This window comes from Pelophylax lessonae (genome assembly GCF_965119305.1).
Source record: "Pelophylax lessonae genome assembly, chromosome: 3".
Classification (NCBI taxonomy): Eukaryota; Metazoa; Chordata; class Amphibia; order Anura; family Ranidae; genus Pelophylax; species Pelophylax lessonae.
Window position 1 is genome coordinate 337,466,952 of NC_138770.1, and position 24,250 is coordinate 337,491,201.

The 24,250-nt window shown below is 45.5% G+C and overlaps 1 protein-coding gene across 1 annotated transcript in view; it reads left to right on the forward strand.

Annotated features, from left to right (window-relative positions):
- PHF3 (PHD finger protein 3) overlaps positions 1 to 24,250 on the forward strand; it is a 279,560-nt gene that overhangs the window by 172,954 nt on the left and 82,356 nt on the right. The window contains exon 11 of the mRNA XM_082249659.1: positions 14,072 to 14,204. Within this exon, the coding sequence (XP_082105785.1) occupies positions 14,072 to 14,204 (133 nt within the window). The remainder of the gene's footprint in view (positions 1 to 14,071; positions 14,205 to 24,250) is intronic.

The following is a 24,250-nucleotide window of genomic DNA, read 5'->3' on the forward strand; positions in this document are numbered from 1 at the left end:
GAGTCTTTTCGTAAGACGGACTCCTTGTTTGTTCTTCCAGAGGGTCCTCGGAAGGGCATGGCGGCTTTGGCCTCTACCATCGCCAAATGGATCAGGCAGACCATTGAACAGGCCTATGCTTTGCAAGGGAAGGTTCCCCCTGTGCCTGTGAAGGCGCACTCTACTAGATCTCTGAGTACGTCTTGGGCCTGTCGTCATGGGGCTTCTGTAGCCCAGGTGTGTAAGGCGGCGACTTGGTCGACCGTGCACACTTTCACAAAATTCTACAAAGTAGATGTTCAGGCATCGGCGGATGCTTCCTTTGGCCGCAAGGTTCTTAGTGCGGCTGTTCCCTAGGGTCCCTTGTTGGGGACTCCTGGCTGTTGGGATATCTTTTGTATCCCCTGGTTTTTTGTCTTTTCCTGGGTTGTTGCTCCTGTTGAGCACTTATTTTTGCTGTTGCCCAGCTGGTTTCCTTCCTTTGGTAAGGTTCCTTTCTTTGATGTGGAGACTGCGTTGCCTTTCGGCGCGGATGCGTTTCCCACCCCTCATGTTTGCACTGCTTTGGGACGTCCCCATATGTGACGAATATGAAGAGGCGGCGACTGTCGGAGGACGTAAGAGAAAACGGAATTTTTGTAAAATCTTACCTGTAAAATTCCTTTCTCTGAGTCCTCCGACAGTCGCCGCCCCCGCCCCTCTTTTGGGGTTTGAATGTATACTCTACTGCTATTCCACTAAAACTGAGATATGGTTGCAGGAAGTAGGAGGGTATTGACTGAGGGGACCACCCCTTGAGGGTGGGATATGTTAAAGCTTTATTGTTAACATATTCTGTTGCCTAGCTACTCCTTCGGAGCAAAGTCTAATACCCCATATGTGACGAATATGAAGAGGCGGCGACTGTCGGAGGACTCAGAGAAAGGAATTTTACAGGTAAGATTTTACAAAAATTCAGTTTTTTTTATGTTGTATTCCGCTTGCACATGTGCTTCTGTTTGCAACAACATTAAAAAAGTGCAGTTTCCATTAACAATAATACAACATTTAAAACCCCCATATCTTATCTATGTATATTTATTTTACATAAAAAGAGTAAAAAATTGGTAATTACATTTAAAAGAAAAAAAAAAGCAATCATCTGTATTATTGTCAATGGAAACTGCACGTCTTTTTTTTTTTTTTATGTTGTATTCCGCTTGCACATCTGCTTCAGTTTGGCCGCAGCGCAGGTGTAGCGCAGACGATGTAGCTGCCAGGTACACCCTATTCGCCTGGACCACATCCAAAGCATGCAAAGCAATTTCCTTCAGATGTTTTGGCCTGGGACACAGGGAAGGCAACACAATGTCTTCATTCAATTTAAAATCCGAGACAACCTGAGGAAGGAATGACAGACAGGGGCGAAGAACCACCTTATCACTGTGAACCACCAAGTAAAGTGAATGACAATTCCGACACCCTGCGTGAAGATGTGAAAACCCCCAAAAAGGCCACCTTCTGAGACAGCGTAAGCAGGGGAATCTCCCGAAGATTTTCAAAAGGAGGCTTCTGGAGGACTGAGAGCACCAAGTTGAGGTCCCAAGGTGGCAACAGAGAAAGCACTGGAGGGGTCAAGTGCCTAACTCCCTGAAGAAAAGTATGCACCAAGGAGTGTGTGGCCAAGGGCCGATGAAAGAAGACCGCTAAGGCCAACACCTGACCCTTGATAGTATTCAAGGCTAGTTTCTGCTCAACCCCTCGTTGAAGGAAGGTCAAGATCCAAGCCATTAAAAAAAGGAGGATGAACCCCAAGAGACTCGCACCATGCAATGTATGTTTTTTTTACTTACAATGGTAGATGTTCCTAGAAGTAGATTTCCTAGCTTTTAACAGCATTGGAATCACCGACTCAGCACCTGGCGTTCAACAGCCAAGCCGTCAAAGATAGCGACTGTAAAGCAGGATGGAAGATTGGTCCTTGGGACAGCAGATCCTCCCTGAGAGGAAGCTTGCAAGGAACGTCGGTGACCAGCCGCACCAGATCGGTGCACCAAGCCTGGCGAGGCCAGTCCAGAGCCACTAAGATGCCTGGAATCCCTTCTGCCTTGATCCTGTGTAGAAGTCTTGGCAGAAGCTTGAGAGGAAGGAAGGCGTAAATCAGAGGATACAAAAGGTATTCTGCTCAGGGATCAGAACAAAAGGAAGGTCAGATGGTCGGCGAACTATGGAATAGGGACACAGTGTCAAGTGTTAATCATAGCAGTTTATTAATAATTTAAGGTGTGACTGTTCACTACCGTGCAGTATACAAAAATAATGGGGTTACATCAGTATAAACAGAACCAATGTAACAAGAAACAAGACAAACAACATATAACAAATAACAGGGTACCGGCCGGTGCACTGTGTAATAATCAACATCAGGGGATGAAAACAATGTCTGTAAATGACAGTTGTTGTACTTTGGGAGGTATCCTTTGTGGGTCGCTGTCCCGTGATGTGTTCCTGCGGTGGTCTCTGGCTTCTTTCAAGGTGACTGTAAGGGTTAACAATCCAGTGGTTTAGGAAATATAACTGTTTTCCTTATTGTGTATTTTATATTTGTAATATAAACAGTCACTTTGAAGTGGTGGTTTGTGTAGGAAGATCCAGGTGGGGTTTCTCCTTATTGTGTGCGGATTGCCTGAGTAGGGGTGCTGTATGACAGGCTTGCAGGGATGGCTGCTCGGGAGGTGTGGAGCTGATCGCATGTAAAGATCTTGGAATGTATGGGGACTTAGGTAGAGTTAGGGGTATACCTGTAACTCTGACGGCTGCAGTGCCGTTTCTTCACCCCTCCTATTCCTTTTTCTGTTGTGCAATCTCCGTTGCTTCCTTGTAGAGTAGAGGGGGGGGGGGAGGGGGGAGGGCAGAGTGGCGTTGCAGCGGTCGGTCAGGGTATTTTGGTATTTGTGTGTGAAGCATCAGGAGCATATGGGGACTATGCAGAGTATGGCTATTTGTCCTAGAGTCAATGTGTGAAAGCTGCCGTCAATCGGGGGGGAAAACAGCGGCGCTTTATCCTGTAATAGGATTCCTTCAAGCCACGATTAAGTCTCGATCTGCCATGCAACTCTGTCAGCCAATTGGCTGATTCTTCACCCCTGAGTGTGTGAATGGCTGATGCTCCACTTACCTGACTCTCGCTGTCCGTTCTGTGGGTGAGTGGATCTTGCTCCTACCATCCGTTGGTGTACGTGTTGCTCCGGATCTCCCTTCGTCCGTCTCTTCCGCCCGCCATCCGATCTGGAATGTTTGTATGTGCACCGCCGGCGTTGATGACGTTAACGCGTTTCGCTTAACGTAGCGTAGCTTCGTCTGCCTTTAAATCAGAGGATGCTGACCCCACAGGGCCACCAGCGCATCTGTGGCGTCCGCCATTGGATCCCGTGACCAAGCCACAAACCTCTCCACCTTTCTATTGAGCCGATACACCAACAGATTCACCTCAGGGGTGACCCACCGGAGACACAACTGATGAAACGCCTCCAGATGAAGGGACCACTCCCCTTGGTCCAACCCCTGCCAACTGAGGTAATCTGCCTGCCAGTTTTCAACCCCAGGAATGTGTACGGCGGATATGCCCCGGAAACGAACCGTTCTACCCACCAAATTTTGCTGAGGACGCCTCCCCAGCCAGACAGGCTGGCACCCATCTTGATCACTGTCCAATACAAGGGGAGGAAGGATTTGCCCAGCCAAAGCGCCGAAGAACGAAGCCACCATACCAGGGACTCTTTCGTTCCCCGGCTCTGCCGGATCTGATTGTCTAGAGACTGCGGATTCTTGTCGCATTTGGTCAGAATCTCCCTTGCAGGGACCTCATATGGAAATGTGCAAACGGAACCACCTCGAATGTAGACACCATCAGGCCCAGCACCCACATGCAAGTCCGGAGGGATTACCATCTGCTGGACAACAGGAGACGAATTACAGCCTGCAGTTTCTGGAGTTTGTTAGAGGAAGGAGCACTCTGGCTAAGGCCGAGTCCAGAGTCAGACAAAGAATAGTCCAGCTTTGTGGATGGAACCAGAGCAAACTTCCCGAAAATTCAGAATCCAGCCAAACACCCTCAAGCTCGTAAGGTGATTTCTAGGTTTTCCACCAGAGCAGTAGGAGACTCCGCTCACAGAAGGAGTTTGTCCAAGTAGCCCAGTACCATGATCCCCCATTGACGTAACAATGCTACCACTGGGGCCAACACTTTCGTGAAGACCCGAGGAACAGAAGTGAGACCAAAGGGTTACGCACAAACTGATAATGCCCCTCTTCCACAGCAAAGAGGAAGAGCTGGAGACTGACACATATTAGAATGTAAAGGTAAGCGTCTTTGTTGTTGGAGGCAAGAAAAATTTCCCATATGCATGGAAGCCACCAATGTGCGAACGGACTCCATTCTGAACTTCTGCATCCGCACAAAGCAGTTCAGCACCTTGAGGTCCAGAATTGGACGCACCTTGCCGTTGTTCCTGGGGACTGTAAACGGGTTTGTGTAAAAACCCCTGAAAGCGTTCCAAAGTGGGAACCAGGACCATCACCCTTTCAAGTAAAAGGTCTTGCACCACCCCAAAAAGAGCTCGTAAGTGGACCAGGAACCATCGCACAAGGAAGAACCTTACCGGAGGGTAAGTACGAAACTTGATCTTGTAGCCGGACGGAATGACCTTGTGGATTCACCTGACTTGTACCAGGAGACTCCACAGGTCCGGGAACCAGCGAAGACGTCCCCCCCCCCCCCACCCCAAATACAGGGGATGGCGCACCTTCATACTGAAGGGGCCTTGTCCACGGGTCTGGAGAAGCCTGCTCTTGACTGGCCAGACTAAGTTTGCTTGGATCCTCCAGAGGAGGCCCCGAAGGGCTCCGATCCCTTGTCAGTCGACCCTGAAGGACGAAAAAACTTCTTATGAGTTGAGAAGGAGGGCCCACGTCTACGACAAGGGTCCTTGCCCTTAGTAGCCTGCGGAAGAAAGGTACTCTTCCCCCCTGTGAGACCTTTAATGACGTCATCCAGGGTAGCACCTTGAAAGGAAAGATCAGTCAAGGCCTTTTTTAAAAGTCTCTTCCGCAGACCAGCATTTGAGCCAAAAGGGACACCGAAGGACCTCTGTCAAAACAGAGAGCCGAGCCATTAGGGGAGCCGCATCCAAAGAGACATCACAGTTAAACTGCAGCCCCTGAACCAGCTGGTCTGCCAGCTCAACAAAGGCAGGGCGGAGCTACTCCCCCTCCAGGTCTTGAGGCAAAAGCCTAGCCCATTCGATCAGTCTGTGACACCAGGGCAATGGTGAATATCAGCCTCAGTGCCGAACCAGCCAGGGTGTACATATTGTGGGCCACAGACTCCGCCTTCTTGCCCGCCTGGGGACTCTTCAACCGGAATCATGTTTTCCTTGTTCAATCTGGAAACCGTAGGATCCACCACCGGTGGAACAGTCCTATTCTTAAGAAGGGACACCCCATAGGGGTATTGCCTAGCAAAATCGTTTAGGGATCCCTAGAAAATGCTTTGGTCCTCCCCACTATTTAATGACAATGCTGTCAAAATAGGAGGGGAAAGGGAACACCTTTTCCGCTCTTGTGAATGCAAAAGGGAACCTGCACCTCCCCCAGAGCTTCAGTTGCGTCTTCCATCTTTAAGGTCTTACGCACAGCTACAATCAGTGCGTCCACTAGCGCCTTTTTGTGCGCGTTTGCAGAAGTGGAGGAATCCTCCTCACCATCTCAGAAATCAGGGCGCGTGGTCGCAGACCCAGCTGGATTCAGGATCTGATGAGGCAGGGGAAGGCAGGGGGCGCTTTTTGCCAGCCCGTCGCCCAAAAGCCACCTCTACCCGGGATACCAAGGACTCCAGAACTGCTATCAGTGCATCGATGGATGGGACTCAGAGGGCCCCCCAGCCTCAGAGAGGGGATCAGGTGGGGAGATGTGCTCCAAAGACACCATAAAGTTGTAGACCATAGACACCATAGAGTCACCAAAAAGTGTAAAACACTGCTAAGGGACAACCCCCACCGCTCTGGCAGCCCATCCGGTTGCCAGCCACAGAGCACCAATCGATCCTCAGTAGAGAGGGAGGTAACCCCACCAGACTCACCACCCCACAGAAACTATGCCCCGCAGCTATCAGAAGAATCTGCACTGCATGAACGGCGAGTCAGCACCAGGGGATGAAGAGGGGCTCCCGCCACCGAAATCGTGCCCCCCCCCCCCCCAGAGGGGCCACTGTCATGGCTGTCGCTATTTTCAACGGCAAACCACAGCTGCTGGACTACACAAATATGGCCGCCGTGCATTAAGTACACAGGCTACAACAAAATAGCAGCACCACGTGGCTCCCAGAGACCCCAGTGGAATCCCTAGGCCTCAGAAAATGGGACAGGCAGGAAGGGGGGCCCGTGGCAGGAGCCCCCACCAGGTACAGTCCCCCCTCCCTACAGCCAGTCGCCGGCAGAGCACCCCCCCCCCCCATCGCCAGCACAGCACCCTGGCCAGTAAAGGAGGGGGGGGGCGATATGGCCCGCAGGGACCACCAGACCGATGAGGGGGGTGCCTAACGGGAAGGAGTCTGACCGTACTAAAGAGGGGCCCATGTCCACCCCAAAAACCTCCAGGGGGAGAGGGGGGACAGTCACTTACCATACCAAAAACCAGACGGGCACTGCTCCAGACAGAACCTCCCCTATCGAAATGAGGGGGGCTGTCGGCCAGGAGGAACGCTGCGACTCGGGCTGAGTCTTTGTCGTTTGCTACCTCACGAGGCAACTCGCATGCCAGCCCCCGTTCGGTGGGGTTGAGGTCTGTGCGCACTCGCTGCCCAGACTGGGGTGACCACTGTATCTATATTATCCAGCCTGGCAGTTGATTGTAGATCTCATAGGGAAAAAACCAGGAGAAAAATTCTGTCTAAAAGAAAAAATTTGCCAGGAGCAGAGATCCCAGCAAGGAACTAGGTCCTTACTCCTGACTAGGCAGAAAAAGTCTGAGTACCTATAGCAGAGAAAGGGAGTGTACCCCCTGGGACTGCCCATAGGCATAGCCAGACTTTTTTTCTTCCTAGTGTCCTACTCCTGTAGGGGGCAGTATAACCAAATGGTTAAGATGATCAGGAGCTGTGTCCGTCAATGAACAAAAGAGAAAGGATCCTTCAGAGGAATTTTCACCTTCTGCATTTTATCAGACCTAAGCTAAGGCTTCAAGCCATATACATAGTTACATATATAAATTACAGATTCAAGTGGGTCGATTGGCCAGGACCTCTCTCCCCTGGTGGCTTCCGTCGCTTTCGATCGCTGGTCATGATGGACACCAACATGTCTGGCTGGGGGAAGGGAGTCATGGGTACAAGGTTGGCCCTGGGCCAATCGCTGCCAAACGAGCCTTAGATACTAATGTATGTCCTGGAGCTTCAGCGATTCAGCTATGTCTGGAGCAGTGCACAGATCTTCCCCAAGGGCGCCCAGTCAGGATTCAGTCAGAGTGCGCCACCACAGTGGCCTACGTCAACCACCAGGGCGGTACGCAGAGGGGCTGGAGGCCTAACTCTTTCTTTGGTGGGTGGAACTTCACGTACTGGCTCTCTTTGCTGTTTACATTCCTGGTATAGAAAATTGGTGGGCGGGCTAACTTTAGTCGTCAGATGCTGGATCAGGAGATAAGTCTGTGCAGACATGTTTTGTCAGATCTGTCTGTGGATGGCCAGGCCAGACATAAATCTTCTGGCATCCATTTTCAATAGAGCGAGGGATTCCCTTGCAGATATGACACACTCTGGTGGTGCTGGGGAGTCTTATTGCTTCATTTATGCCTTTCCTGCTCTCAAGCTTCTCCCTCATTTATTGTGCATGATAAAGGCCAAAGAGATTTCGGTCATTCTTATTGCTCTGGAACAGGCGTGCCCACCCTGGTAAGTCGACGTGGTATGACTGGTGGCGGATGTGCCCTGGCGGCTTGCTATACAGGAAAATCTTCTGTCCTGAGGGCCAATCATGTACCCTGTTTTACTGTCACTTGTTTGTCGGCTTGACTATTGGAAGCCAGGTTCTGGGACACATGGCTGTAAGGTTTGGTGATTGCTTCCATGTTGAAACTTCAAGAGATTTATCATCACACTTGAAAGGCTTCAATTTTGTGCTGAAAGGCTGCAGATTGCAACCACATTCCTTCTTGGTGGCTTGGATATTGTCTGCTCTTGCTTTTTTCTTCCACGTCTTTTGGCCAGGCACTCTTTGATTTGTTCCGTTATCCAAGGAGTTCAGCATGTGGATTCTCAGTTGCCGCATTTGGTACCTGAACTTGGGCCTTTAGGTTCTTCAGGAGCCTCCCCTTGAGACTATTTGGAATATTCCTTGCTTACTGTCTCCCAGAAGGTCACCTCCTTGGTTGCTGTCACTTCTACGCATCGCATGTCAGAGCTGCTGTCTTGTCCTGCAAGTGCCTCCATTTGGTTCCACACAGGGATAAAGTGGTCATGAGACTATTGTCCTGGATGGGGACATTCCTTTCTTCTCAGTGAGGATATTATCCCCTCCCTCTGTCCTGCGTCAATGGATGCCAAGGAGCTTTCACTTCATTGTCTGGATGGGGTCAGAGCAGTTAGGGGGTTACTTAACTCCAACATCTTCAATCTAAAAAACTGATTTTCTCTTTCGTTCATTGACGGACACAGCTCTCCATTATTTAGAACCACAGGGTTGTACTGTCCCCTACAGGAGTATAACACTAGGCAGAAAAAATGACTTGACTACACCTATAAGCAGTCCTAGGTGGTATACATCCCTGTCTGCTATAGGCCTTCAGTTTTTTTCTGCCTAATCAGGAGTAAGGACCTAGTTCCCTGCCAGGATCTCTGGTCCTGGCATTTTTTTATATTTGAATGCAGACATTGTGTTTCCTTCCCTGTGTCCCAATCCCACACATCTAAGGAATTTGCTTTGCATGCCCTGGATGCTGTTTGGGTGTATTTGGCAGCCACTGAGTCTTTTCAGAGGTCAGACTCACTGTTTGTGATCATGGACGGGCCAAGAAAATGGCTGTCCTCTTTCCTGCGACCATTTTCTGATGGATCAGACAGACGATGACTCAGGCCTATTCTGTCAAGGGTCAGGTTCCTCTTTTCACTGTACAGTCAGTGGTGCAGGTTTGCAAGACGGCCACTTGGTCATCAGTGCACACTTTCACTAAAAAGTGGATATGTTGGCATCTGCGGATGCTTCTTTTGGCCGAAAAGTTTTGGGTTGCATTGTTCAGGTGGGGCTCCAGTTTTTTTTTGTTTTTTTTTGAGCTCCCGTTTACCTGATTGGCTATTGTGGTTATCCTTGGGATTTTTACTGTCCCACCACTTATGTTTGGCACTGCTTGGGACGTCCCTGTGGTTCTGAATAATGGAGAGCTGTGTTTGTCAATGAACAAAAGAGAAAATAAGATTTTTGTATTTAACATAAAATCCATTTCTCTGAGTTCATTAACGGACACAGCACCCACCTCTCTTTGGAGTTTTAAAACTTCTGACACTGCTTGTTACTAAACTGAAGGCCTATAGCAGAGAGGGGGATGTATACTACCTAGGACTGTCCATAGGTGTGTCCCTGTGGTTCTGAATAATAGATAGCTGTGTCCAAAATGGATTTTACGGTAAGTACAAAAATCTAAATTTTTTTTTCCTCCCTTAAAGTCCTAAGAAGGTTAATCTTTCTTCCTCTTCTACCATAGCTAAGTGGCTCAAGCAGCCTATTTCCATAGCTTATACCCTCATTGAAAACATTTCCCAATTCCATACAGCCACCTTGTTCTCTGTTGATATGTTGTCAACGTTTTACAGGGTTGATCTTCAGACCTCTACTGATGCAAGCTTCGACAACAGGGTTATTGAAGCTGTTTTCTGAGAGTGTTGGGTCATTTATTTTCTTGTGGTCCTGTTTGCTGCTGTTTGCTATATTGTTGCCTAGACATCATTCTGTTGCTTGGGGACACCCCATGGTCTATTACTGCAGATCTTGTGTCCTGTACTACGATTAGGATAGTTGAAATTTTGAATTAAAGTGGTTGTAACCTCTAAAAAAAATAAAATAAAAAAAGATCCTGTTTCTTTAAGGCATGCTGTATGGTGCAGTGCTCATGCTATGTAATTTTTCCCTTCTTATCTCGTAAAAACCCTAGTTGATCCTGCCAGTTCCTGTGTCCCCCTGTCTGTGCTGATCACAGTAATCGTGGTTAGCTTGCGTGACTCTGTCATCCTGCTGCTCTGCTCTGACAGTCTCTCCCCTCTCCCCCTCCCTCCCTGGGCAGCTCTTCTCCCTGCCCCTTTTGCTGCTATTCAGCAAAAATACATGTACCCCCTTTGATTAAGGCTTCCATCTGCCATAGAGTGTATGCGATTATTTAAAATGAAAAGGCTAAATACCTTTTCCCACACTGCCTCTCTGCGGTGACGTGATCACCCTGTGCTGGCCTGCTGACGTCACAGGGGAATTTCAGCTCCTCCCCCCTTCTCTCCAAAGATCAGGGAAGACGAGCGGAGGGAGATCATGTGACCACACAACTGCAGTGTTAGAAAAGGTATTTAGCCTTTTCATTTAACCACTTGGTGCCCGTGCTATAGCCGGAAGACGGCTACAGTGCTGGCTTAAAATTGCGGCAGGGCATACATGGACGTCCTCCCATTCTCGCTCTGCGCTCTGTGATTGCTGAGTCCTTGTAATTGTTGTAAAGGGCCAATCACAGCAGGCCTTTTACCACGTGATCAGCTGGCAGCCAATGACAGCTGATCGCAGAAATAAACCGAAGCTTGTTATCACCTTTTTTTTTCCCCTCACCCTGTTAGCATAAGAAGAAAGCCGTTAACTGGCTTCTGTTAGAGGGACATCGGTCCCCTTAGTGCCCACCAGTGCTGCTAATCAGTGCCCTCTGCTAATTAGTGCCTACTGTTGCCATCTATCAGTGCCCATCAGTACTGCTAATCAGTTCCCACCTGTGCCACCTATCAGTGCCCATTATTGCTGCCAATTAGTGCCCATCAGTGTCACTTATCAGTGCTGCTTACCAGTGCCGCCTATCAGTGCTACCAGTCAATGCCCCCATCATTGAAGCCTCATTAGTGCCATCTAAATAGGTGCAGCATATCAGTGCCCATCAGTGAAGGAGAAAAATTATTTGTTTAAATACCACCAAAAGAAAACTGTGTTGAAAAAAATGATGAAAATATCTAATAGGTACAGTGTTGCATGACCGTGTAATTGTCATTCAAAGCGTGAGAGCGCTGAAAGCTGAAAATTGGCCTGAGCAGGAAGGAGGTATAAGTGCCAAGTAAGCAAGTGGTTAAAAAAAAAAAACACACACGCTATAGTTCATGGCAGCCTAAACTGCAGAGGGTACATGTAAAGTCACATAGTGACTTTACAAACCCTTTAACTGTAAATTCCAAATCTTGGAGTACAGTACATAGGTTCTTCCCCTCTGTTCTCTGGTTCTCCTTCTTGCTTTCTACAAAACTGGAGCCCCACAGAGTGCGGGGAGTTATAAAGGGGGTGCAGGGGGGGTGTTACCAGAAAAGCTTTTAACACTGTCCAAATATCTGAAGGTAGCATCATATAAGGTCTATAACTACAGATCCTATGTCCATTACTATACTCCAAGATATGGAATTTACAGGTAAGTCAGAATTTCCATGTTTCTTTGGTACATGTCACCCAGGGTAGTGTACAGTCTCTCATGTCATTTGTTTGATAATCCCTAGAATATTAGTCTATGAAATGGCAAATACTGTTTGTTCAATATTTGTTCCCCATTGACTTCAATGGGTCTCGGATTCGGGACCCATACTTTAGTCATGTTCACCAAACCTTCCCGAACTGAACTTGGGCACATTTGGTTCATTGTTACTCCCTTTCTATTTCATCCTCCCTTTCATTCACTGTTGCTGCAGTGGGGTTTAGTTCAGCAATTATACTGTTAAAACAATGTCTTGGTACTGTTTTTTAATTATAATTTTTTACAAATATTTGCATATGCTATTTGCATATGCGTGCAATAGTAATACAAGAATGCTGTCACTGGTCCTTGTTTCTAAAGACATTATTTGTAAGAACTGTCTAAATTTCCATGCAGCAGTCAGAATCAAAGCCCCTTGGGTGACCTTTTCTGCACAGTTTTCCTTCTAATATCTAAACCTGCATCAAGTGTTGCATGACATTTCAGATATATTGGTTTACCTGCACTTTACCACTACGAGGGTTAATTCTTTTTGATGCAGCAGTACACCACTGTGTAAAAGATTTAGGCAGTTGTGAAAAAAATTCTGTAAATTAGGAATGCTTTCCGAAATAGGAGTTAAGTTTATTTTTTTTTATCAATTGACAAAATGGAAAGTAAATGAACAGAAGAAAAAATCAATCATAATTTGGTGTAATCACCCTTTGCCTTGAAAACAGTATCAATTCAACTTCTACACTTGCACACAATTTGTAAAAGGATTTGGCAGGTAGGTTGTTCTAAACATCTTGGAGAACTTACTACAGATCTTCTGTGGATGTAGGATGCCTCGGATCCTTCTGTCTCTTCATGTAATCCCAGACAGACTTCATGATGAACCATTCCTTCTAGGACTCCTTGTTCTTCTGTGTGCTAAAGATAATTCTTTATGGCATTGGCTGTGTTTGGGGTTGTTGTCCTGCTGCAGAATAAATTTGGGGTCAATCACACGCTCTCTCCTTGATGGTATGACATGATGAATACGTATCTGCTTGTATTTCTCAGCATTGAGGACACCATTGATCTTGACCAAATCTCCAACTAGTACTTTTTCAGAAATGCACCCCCAAACTTGCAAGAAACCACCACCATTCTTCACTGTTGCCTGCTCATTATTGTACTGCTCTCCAGGCCCTTTGGCAAATTAACTACCTCCTGCTACAGCCCAATATTTTAGATTTTGACTCATCAGTCCAGAGTACCTGCTGGCATTTTTCTGCACCCCAGTTCCTATGTTTTCATGCATGAGTCGCTTAGCCTTGTTTCCATGTTGGAGGTATGGCTTTTTAGCTGCTATTCCTTCCATGAAGACCACTTCTGGCCAGATTTCTCTGGACAGAAGATGCTTGTACCTAGGTCGCACTGATTTCCGCCAGTTCTGTGCTAATGGCACTGCTAGACATCTTCTAATGTCAAAGGGAAGTTGGCATGATGTGTCTTTCATCTACTGCATTAAGTTTCTTTGACCAACCACTATGTCTATGGTCTTCCATGTTGTTTCCTAGTGTTTCTTCAAAGGAGCTTGAACAGCAGATCTTGAAACCCCAGTCTACTTTGTAGTCTTTGTCTGGGAGGGACCTTGCTGTAGCAGTATAACTACCTTGTGTTTTGTTGCTGTGCTTAGTCTGGCCATGGTGTATGACCTGTCTCCCACACCCTTACCTTAGCAGCAGAGTTTAGCTGTTCCTCACCCAGTTTTAGGCCTCCTACACCGCTGTTTCTGTTTCAGTTAATATCTGGTTTTCAATCTACATATGAAATTTATGATCAATAGCCCCTGCTTGGTATAAATGGTTAATCATACATCTGACTCTAATCCTACAAAATCCCTGACTTTGTGGAAGTGTACAAAGTGTTCAATTGTAAGAATTTATGCTGGGTTGAAGCCAAAGGGTAGTCACCAAATATTGATTTGATTTAGATTTTTCTTCTGATTGCTCACTTTGAATATTGTAAATTGATAAAAATGAACATTTAAATACATATAGTTTTTGAAAGCATTCTTACTTTGCAGCATTTCTTGACGCCTGGCTAAAATTATTGCACAGTACTGTATGTCCATAAAGCAGGATACAAACAGGCAGGTAAACTTGTTTTATTGCAGGAGAGATGTAGCAAGTTTCTTCATGCAGTTTTTTTTTTTTTTTTTACTTTTATGCTTTAAGATATTCCTTTTATGCAAGTTTTTTATACTAGTTCCAAAAAAGCTAAACTTCTCTCAACACAAGATCTCACAGTTTATGCCTTTAACCCATCCCTGCTTCTTTTTCTCGAAATCCTTTATCCTTCCTAAATGTCTTACTTCTCATTTATTTGATTACAGGAATCTGTTGTGAAAACCATTGAAAAAGAGGAAGAATCACATAAAGATAAAGATCCACCTACCGAGTCTACATCAGACACAACAACACAACACAAAAATCACCTATTTGACTTAAACTGTAAAATATGCACAGGTGTGTATATTCATTTATTATTGGTTGAGAAATCTCTTATTGCTTGTCAACACTTGCCATTAGGGGGAAGAGGAGGGCTTTAAAAACAGGACCCCCCCTTCCCCCACTGACTGATCCACCCTAAACTCCAAAAGCAGCAGGCTGACAGGGGTGTACACATGCTGTGTTACTTTGCTTCACAGCCGCAGCAAAAATTTAACTCTGTTGCATTGAGCGGGCAGTACTGAATGGAGCCGTGCAGCAACCATATACAATGCATGTGGCTGCTCGGCAGTACTGCGGGCAATTAGGTGTTGAAGCAGGCGTTAAAGTGACAACAGAACACCTCACCATCTGTTAAACACCCTCTGAAAAGGGGCCCATCACAAATTGCACTTCAAAAGGCTAACACTAGTGTAAATGAGCCCTTAAGGTTGGTGTGAGGTCAGTCTATGGTTTGCTTTCCCTCTTTACAAGTCAATCTGAATACAAGGCAAGCACTTGTAAACCCCAGGAAAATGTTGGCAAACACATTTAAAATGCCTGTGTGCACTAGTCTTTATGCAAATACTAAGCACTAGTAGTAGTTTTATAGTAACCACTTCAAAACCAGGATGATTCTGACACTTCTCACATATAGGTAAAATCTTTTTCTTTTTTTTTTTTTTTTTTTTGCTGGAAAATTACTTAGCCCCAAACATTAGATATTTTTGAGCCAGATGCCGTACACAATAAAATGCTGGCTGTTGCAATTTTTTATGTCTATTTGTGCAGTGGTTTCTCAAAAGCAATTTTTTTGGAAAAAATACAATTTAGTAAAAACACATATACATTGAACAAAATTATAAAACGCAACACTTTTGTTTTTGCCCCCATTTTTCATGAGATGAACTCAAAGATCTAAGACTTTTTCTATGTACACAAAAGGCCTATTTCTCTCAAATATTGTTCACAAATCTGTCTAAATCTGTGTCAGTGAGCACTTCTCCTCTGCAGAGATAATCCATCCACCTCACAGGTGGGGCATATCAAGATGCTTATTAGACAGCATGATTATTGCACAGGTGTGCTTTAGGCTGGCCACAATAAAAGGCCGCTCTAAAATGTGCAGTTTTATCACACAGGACAATGCCACAGATGTCACAAGTTTTGAGGGAGCGTGCAATTGGCATGCTGACTGCAGGAATGTCCACCAGAGCTGTTGCCCATGAATTGAATGTTCATTTCTCTACCATAAGCCATCTCCAAAGGCGTTTCAGAGAATTTGGCAGTACATCCAACTGGCCTCACAACTTCAGACCACGTGTAACCACACCAGCCCAGGACCTCCACATCCAGCATCTTCACCTCCAAGATCGTCTGAGACCAGCCACCCAGACAGCTGCTACAAAATCGGTTTGCATAACCAAAGAATTTCTGAACAAACTGTCAGAAGCCATCTCAGGGAAGCTCATCTGCATGCTCGTCGTCCTCAATGGGGTCTCGATCTGACTGCAGTTCGTCGTCGTAACTGACTTGAGTGGGCAAAGATACCGTGATGAGATCCTGAGGCCTATTGTTGTGCCATTCTTTCATGACCATCACCTCATGTTGCAGCATAATAATGCACGGCCCCATGTTGCAAGGATCTGTACACAATTCCTGGAAGCTTAAAAACATCCCAGTTCTTGCATGGCCAGCACACTCACCGGACATGTCACCCATTGAGCATGTTTGGGATGCCCTGGAGCGGCGTATATCACAGCGTGTCCCAGGTCCTGCCAATATCCAGCACCTTTGCACAGCCATTGAAGAGTAGTGGACCAACATTCTACAGGCCACAATCAACCACCTGATCAACTCTATGCGAAGGAGATGTGTTGCACTGCGTGAGGCAAATGGTGGTCACACCAGATACTGATTGGTTTTCGGACCGCCTAATACAGTAAAACTGCACATTTTAAAGTGGACTTTATCATGGCCAGCCCAAGCCACACCTGTGCAATAATCATGCTGTCTTATTAGCATCTTGATATCCCACACCTGTGAGGTGGATGGATAATCTCGGCAAAGGAGAAGTGCTCACTAACAGATTCAGACAGACAGATAGAGAAATAGGCCTTTTGTGTACATAGAAAAAGTCTTAAATCTTTGAGTTCAGCTCACTAAAAGGGGGGCAAAAACAAAAGTGTTGCGTTTATAATATTATTCAGTGTAATGCGATTTGGGGAGCCATGTAATCTGCTAAATAGTTACATAGTAAAGGCCCGTACACACGTACCGATTGTTGGCCGTAAATATTCGGCCAACGTCCGATCGGCCGATTGTCGGCTTGTTAGTATGATGCTTCCGACAACCGACTGCGACTTTTCGGCCGAACAAAATCTGGTGTGCAGGCTATAAAATTTTTGTAGTCCAACAAAGAACGGCCAATTGTTAGTCAGTACAGATTTCGGCCGACAAAAAGCAGATGAGCAAGACTGGGCATGCTCAGAAAAGAAAAAAACACACGGAAAGTTAACCATCACATGACATCACTTCTGCAGTCTTGTTGTTGGCTGACAAAATTAGTGTGCAGCCTTTAGCACTTTTCATCCTACACGACAGCACCGGACAAAAGACGGCCGAACGGTCGGCCGACAATCGGTGCATGTGTACGGGGCTTTAGTCAGATTGAAAAAAAAAAAAAAGTCCATTAGGCCCAACCAACAAAAAACAATAAAGAAAACACAACCATACAATCCCATATACACAATCCTTTACCCACAGTTGATCCAGAAAAACCCCTGCAAAGCATGATCCGATTTGCTACAGCAGGGGGAAAAATTCCTTCCTGATCCCCCGAGAGGCAATCGGATATTCTCTGGACCTATTTTACCTATAAATATTAGTACCCAGTTATATTATCTACACCTAGGAAAGAATCCAGTCCTTTTTAAAACAATCTGCTGAGCTGTCCAGAACCACCTCTGGAGGGAGACTATTCCATATTTTCATAATTCTTACTGTGAAGAAATATTTCCATGTTTGGAGACAAAGTCTCTTTTCCTCTGGACATAAAGAATGCCCCCTTGTCCTCTGTGTTGACCTTAAGGCCCTTTCACACTTTTGTGACTTGGGACTGCAAAGTCACATGACAAGTCGTACTCCATGATTTCCAATGAGTACCGTTCATATCTGTGCAACTTCAAGCCACAATGACTGCAAAGTAGTCACTGCACTACTTTGGTCCGATTTTAATGTGTTTTGAGGTCCATAGACATAGGCATTGCTTCAAGTTCAGTCAAAATTGCTGCAAAAAAATTGTGGTAAAATCGCGTGACTTTTAGGTCACACAAGTGTGAAAGGGGCTTAAAGTGAATAACTCAACACCAAGTTCACTATATGGACCCCTTATGTATTTATACATGTTGATCATATCCCCCCTTAATCTTCTCTTCTGGAGAGAATAAATTCAGTTCCTCTAATCCTTCCTCATAGCTGAGCTCCTCCCTGATATATTTTTGAAAACTGGTGCCCAAAACAGAACTGCATATTCCAGATGAGCTCTTACTAATGATTTGTACAGAGGCAAAATTATATCTCTCTCTGTCTGAAATCCATACCTCTCTTAATACAAGAAAGGATTTTACTTGGCGTGGAAACCGCAGCTTGGCATTGCATGCCATAATTAAGCTTATGATCTACCAGAATACCCAGATCCTTCTCCGCTATTGATTCTCCCAGTTGTACTCCCCCTAGTATGTATGATTCATGCATATTCTTAGCCTGCTGGCGTTGGTCCACTGTGTTTTATCAAGTCCAAAGTCAGCACATCCCTCCACCAGAAAATTCTACAGCACTTCATGTTTCACTCTGCTGATCAGCTATATGGAGATGCTGATTTCATTTTCCAGCACAACTTGGCACCTGACCTCTCTACCAAAATTAGCAATACCTGGTTTCATTGTATCACTGTGTTTGATTGGTCAGCAAACGTGCCTGACCTAAACCCCATAGAGAATCTGTGGTGTATTGTCAAGCAGGAGATGAAAGACACCAGACCCAGCAATGCAGATGAGCTGAAGGCTGCTATCAAAACAATCTGGGCTTCCATAACTCCGCAGGGCCACAGGCTGATCGCCTCCATGCCATGCCGCATTGATGCAGTAATTCATGCAAAAGGAGACCCAGACCAAGTATTGAGTGCATACTATACTGTACATGGACATACTTTTCAGTAAGCCAACATTTCTGTATTAAAACTCCTTTTTTGAGATCCTAAATTTTGGGTTTTCACTAAGTAAGCCATAGTCCTCAAAATTAAAAGAAAGAAATGCTTGAAATATATCACTTTGTGTGTAATGAATCCTATATAAAATATGAGTTTTAGTTTTTGGATAGAATTACATGACCGATCATGAAAGATCGGAGCTAATAACGTATTTAGAGGCATCGGTTTACAATGACACTGACACATTAGAGTAGAAAGGATCCATGCAGTGATTTTTTTTTTTAACTTAGAGTACGCTGGCAGGTCTGTCCCAGAAGAGGCGGGGCGCACCAGGAGGACGTAATTTGTTGACTCGTGATTCAGCCATTCTCTGCAGCGATGTAGAATCATTCATGGCTGCGTCGCGATTTATCAATTCTACAAATATTTTCAACACTCCTAACATATGTACGATTTTGACTACACGTGACCTACCACAGTACATGTACTGTGGCTGGTCGGCAAGTGGTTAAAGAGGAAGGCGCATCCTCACTTGATGCGTGTAAAATGGAAATGAATAGAAAGATAAAATAGCACTAAGGAGCAGAGGAAAAGAGCATTCTTGTGCTGAGAGTGAGAGAAAAGAGCAGTGCAAAGCATAGCCCTGAGGAGGTAAGAGCAGTATTATTCAGAGAAAGACAAAGGGGGGCATTTATTGATTCCGTGATACAGCCCTATAACAGGAATCCGGAGATAGATTTATTACAAGGTTATATCTCGATTGATAAAATTGCAGTTTAAACATCACAAAAAACATATGCAGCTCTAACCACCTGGTTAGGGTCAGTAGAATAATAAACCCTGGTAATATCCCGCTGTAGAGTTGGAGTACAATAGATTAGGACTAGAAGCTCAACATGTTTTGCGATATCCCGCTTCTTCAGGAGCTTTTTTTCCTTTGCATTATCTATATAGATAGGAATATATCAATGAGTGTGTATGTGTGTGTGTGTGTGTGTGTGTGTGTATATATATATATATATATATATATATATATATATATATATATATATATATATACACACAAAAGCATACGTTTACAAACATTCTATTAACCACGTGGATATATATAGTATAAAAATGAAATACAAAAAAGAAAAAAATAATTCTAAGAAATGTCTCTTTCCTCCATCCTTACTTGGCGCACTTCAGCCCTCTTCTCAGCTGTCACACATTCTAGTTTTTGAACAGTTTAATGTAGGGATCGACCAATTATCAGCAAGGCTAATATATCGAGGGCTGATATGCACTTTCCCCGATATATTGGAATCGGCCCCGGAGGTTGCCGATATTGTTGTGACGTCATAGTGTATGTTGCGCCACGCGCTTCTGCACACTGGGACAGCTTCTGCCTTCTTAGGCCGCCTCCCACAGCCTCATTTGGAATCGGGAAGTCTCGGCCCGACAGTGAGTGTACAGTGTGTGTACAGTACAGTATGTTTAACACAGCTGCCATACATACACCCACCCACAGCTGCCCGGTGCCAGCCAGCCACCCACAGGCCTGTACCAGCCAGCCACAGGCCCTGCCTGTACCAGCTAGCCAGCCACAGGCCCTGGGCCTGTACCAGCCACCTACCCACCCACCACACAGAGTGCCAGCCAGCCACCCACCAAAGGGTGCCAGCCAGCCACCCATCACAGGATGCCAGCCACCCACCAAAGGGTGCCAGCCCGCCACCCACCAAAGGGTGCCAGCCCGCCACCCACCACAGGGTGCCAGCCCACCGCCCACCAAAGGGTGCCAGCCACCCACCACAGAGTGCCAGCCACCCACCACAGAGTGCCAGCAAGCCAACCACCCACCAAAGGGTGCCAGCCACTCATCACCACAGGGTGCCAGCCAACCAGCCAGTTTTTTTAATCCTTTATTCAATTTCAGTAGTGTCTTTCAAATTTCAATGGAGATAGATGTAGATAGAAAATTAAAAGTGTGGTCTGGGACTGTTTCTCATCTCCATCTCCAGGAAAAGCAGCAGCAGTGTGCAACACGTGCACAAACAATGTAAGCATGGGATCAATAACTGCAAAAACCAAAAATACCTCAAATCTTTGGGCCCATCTAAGAGTTCATCATGTTGAATTATATCATGCAGCACAGAAAAAACAAAATCACAAGGTGAAACATCACTATCATAGGCAACAATAACCGATATGTTTCACAAAAAAAACAGGTGGCTAAAATCGGATAGAAGATCCCAACTGCTAGACAGAGTAATCACAGAGATGATGGTCACTGATAACCAACCATTTACAATGGTGTCTGACTCTGGATTTAAGCAGTTGATGTCCATAGTTGAGCCAAGGTACACACTGAAGAGTGACAAGTATTATCGAACTGAAATGCTGGGAAAGATTCACCAAAAGGTCATTGAGAATGTAAAGGCTATGCTGAAACCAGAATGCTGGCAACTCACTCTCATTCACGACTGACTGCTGGTCAGGACAAACAGAATCCTTAATGAGTCTTACATGCCACTTCATTGACAGCGGATGGACAAGAAGGCATTTGGTGTTGAACACAAAAGTGATGCAAGGATCTCACACTTTGGAGTACATTAGAGAAAGGCTTCTAAGCATGCTAGAAGAATGGGGAATTACCAAAGACTGAGTGATGCTTGTACTTCAAGACAGCGGAGCGAACATGGTGAAAGGAATGAGACTTGCTGAAGTGTCAGACCTCAGTTGCATGGCACACACCCTCCAACTTGTGGTAAATGATGGTCTGTCAAACCAGAGAGCTTTGGCCATTTCCACTATTCAGTCCTTGCCAAGCAGCGACTGAGGTGCATTCAGGAAGACCTTGGCCTACCCAAAAACAACTTGATTAACGCTGTTCCAACACGATGGAACTCAACACTTCCCATGCTGCAAAGAATGCTGGAGAAGAAGCGAGCTCTTACCATATATTCAGGTGAATATGGAGGGTATTCTTGTCCTACTGCTGATCAGTGGGACATTGTAGCCAATGTCATTGAGACCCTCCTCCGCATAGAGGAAGTGACACTAGAGGTGAGTCATTATGACTCATCTGTGTCATCTGTCATCCCATGTCTGAGAGTGCTGAAGATGCTTCTTCAAGAGAATGAAGGACCCAACACACGTGGCACTAAAACATGTTGGCAGGCCATGAGGGACAGCCTCGCCAAACGTTTTGAGAAGCATGAAGAGAATAAAAATGTTGTGCTTGCATGTCTTTTGGATCCTCGACACAAGAACCATCCGTTCTCTTCTGATGATGTATTGGCCAATGCAAAACAATGGTTGACAGAAGATATTCAACAGGAGGTGTAGGAGGTTCCTGCCGAAAAGAAAAGTCAAGAAGAGCAGGTTTCTAATGTGGAAGAGCAGGATGCTTCCAAAAGAGAAAAATGTCCAAAAAGACAACGGACAGAAGAGAAACTTCATTGTGGTTGAATAGATGCCATGTTCAGTGTTTTATTGGGGCCTCATGCAGAGGATTCTTCTGAATCTGCAATAATGAGCCTGGATGATGAACTTCATCTCTATTTGAAGGAACCAGTATTTGACAGAAGAAGTGGTGATCTTCTTCAGTGGTGGAAAGAAAATGAGGCACGCTAAAAGACTTGCTTCTAATGCTAGAAGGTACCTTTCTGCTCCTCTTTCCTCTGTACCAAGTGAGCATGTTTTTAGTGAAGTGGCAGCAATTTATATAAAAAAAAAAAACAAAAGACGTTTACCTGGTGAACATGCTGAAATGTTATGCTTTCTGCACTATAATATTGTTCTACTTAACTGGGAGTATTGAAAGTGTAGTAGTATCAGTGCCATCTTAAGAGCATTAAAGGGCCCCGGGCAATGCAGTGCACTGGGGCCCTGCCTACACAATCACCCATGAGAATAAAAATGCAAATTATCGATAAGGTGATATTTATTGGTACAGCAGTGCCAGACTAATGACAGCTTCCAAATTTGGCATCTGGGTCCGACTGTCCTATGTGTGTCTGTTCCCGTGGAGGCAGACAGGTATTCCTGTAGTTGTGGGTTCCCCCTCTATGGCCCAAGTAGCCTGACAGCAGCGCAGGGCCGACAGGCCCTTGCCACCTGCTAAGTTCTGTGGTGGGATGTACACGAGAATCGGGACTAAAGCTTAGCTGGGTCGCTGGGCTGGTGGGGCCCCTTAGGTAAGTGGGGCCCCCGGGCAACTTCCCAGCATGCCCATTCAGTAAGATGGCCCTGAGTAGTATAGTACTAGTGTCCAATCCAATCCATTCTACTGTCTATATTTTATTCTAGCAGTTTTGCACTGACTGCGCAACGCTGCAGTCAGTGCAAAACTGCTAGAAAAAAGCGAGACAGTGGATTGGAGTCAGTGGACTACTGCTGCAGTAGTGCGCCACTCACTGCTGAAATCATTTAAAATCTTTACTGCAGTGCAGTCACTGCAGTAGTGCAGTAGTGATTTAAAATGATTGCAGCAGTAGTCCACTGACTCCCCACTGTCTAGCTTTTTTTCTAGCAGTTTTTTCACTGACTGCAGTTAGTGATTTAAAATCATTGCAGTGAGTGCACTACTGCAGCAGTAGTCCACTGACTCCTCCAATCCACTGTATAGCGGTTTGTTGTTTAGCTTTTTTTCTAGCAGTTTAATTTGCACTGACTGTAGTAGTGATTTAAAATCATTGCAGTGAGTACACTACTGCAGCGGTAGTCCACTGACTCAAATCCACTGTCTAGCTTTTTGTCTAATTTTTTTCTAGCAGTTTTGCACTGACTGCACTGCAGTAGTGTTTTAAAATTATTGCAGTGAGTGAGTGCACTACTGCAGCAGTTTATGCATCATTCACAATAAGATGATGTAAAACTGATGTCCCTGCAAGTGCGGTTTTCCTATCAAGTTTCATGCAGTTAAGGTGTGAAGAACGAGCCTTTAATGTTAAAAATGTTAATAAACAGATATTAACATGTTCAGTAACAGATCTGTGTTGAAAATTGTGTTTATTTTGCAAAACTTTAAATGTTCAAAATATCGGCCGATACCTATATGCAATGGCCAAAATATCGGTATCGGCAACAAAAAAACAATATCTGTCGATCCCTAGTTTAATGTGTCTGCCCCTATGGTGATCACTCGGCCTCTCCTTCAGGTGGCTGTTAAGGATTCTCCCCATGTCTGGTTCATTTCTCTGATTAGAGGGTCATAATCCCAAGAGCTGCTTTCTGGTCTTCCAGAACAGGTGGTGCCTTCTATATTGCGAGGTCCCTCATTCGGGATCTGTTGGACAGTATCACAACTGAGAGCCAATGGAAGTCCTTCCTGCATCAGGAAAAGAAGTCTAGTTCCTGTGCCAGAGGATACTGTAAGTCCCAGTCTTACCTGTACTGATGCCTCCAAGGGAAATCCCCTAGAAACCATTTCTTAACTGGTAGCCTCTGGACATAAAGGAGGGGTTCATGCATATACCTCAGATGCTGCTTTGCATGTGAAGATCATCAGTAGAGAGCCTCGTGTCTCTCTGTTTTGACGGTAGGCACTAGTCTGCTGCAGGTGTCTGACAGAAATAGGGAATGCATTAATGACCTTTCCATTTTGTGTTAGGTCCTCTTTCCTCGGCCCATTTGCAGGCTCTTGAGAAAGGTCTTTTGGGCACTTTTCCCCCACCATTTGTTTGATCCTGCTCTTCTGAGGCTTCACAGGATTTGGGTTGATCAGGAGCATTCTCAGACCTGTGACTTGTGGTCAGGCATAGGCGGGACTGTTCTTTAGTGGGATCACATCGCTTGCTTGCCAGAGAGGCTGCCCCAACATTATCCTCAGTTCTGTTTGCTCCCATCTCACCAGTCTTGGGGCAAAGATCTAACTTCCATCTCCTGT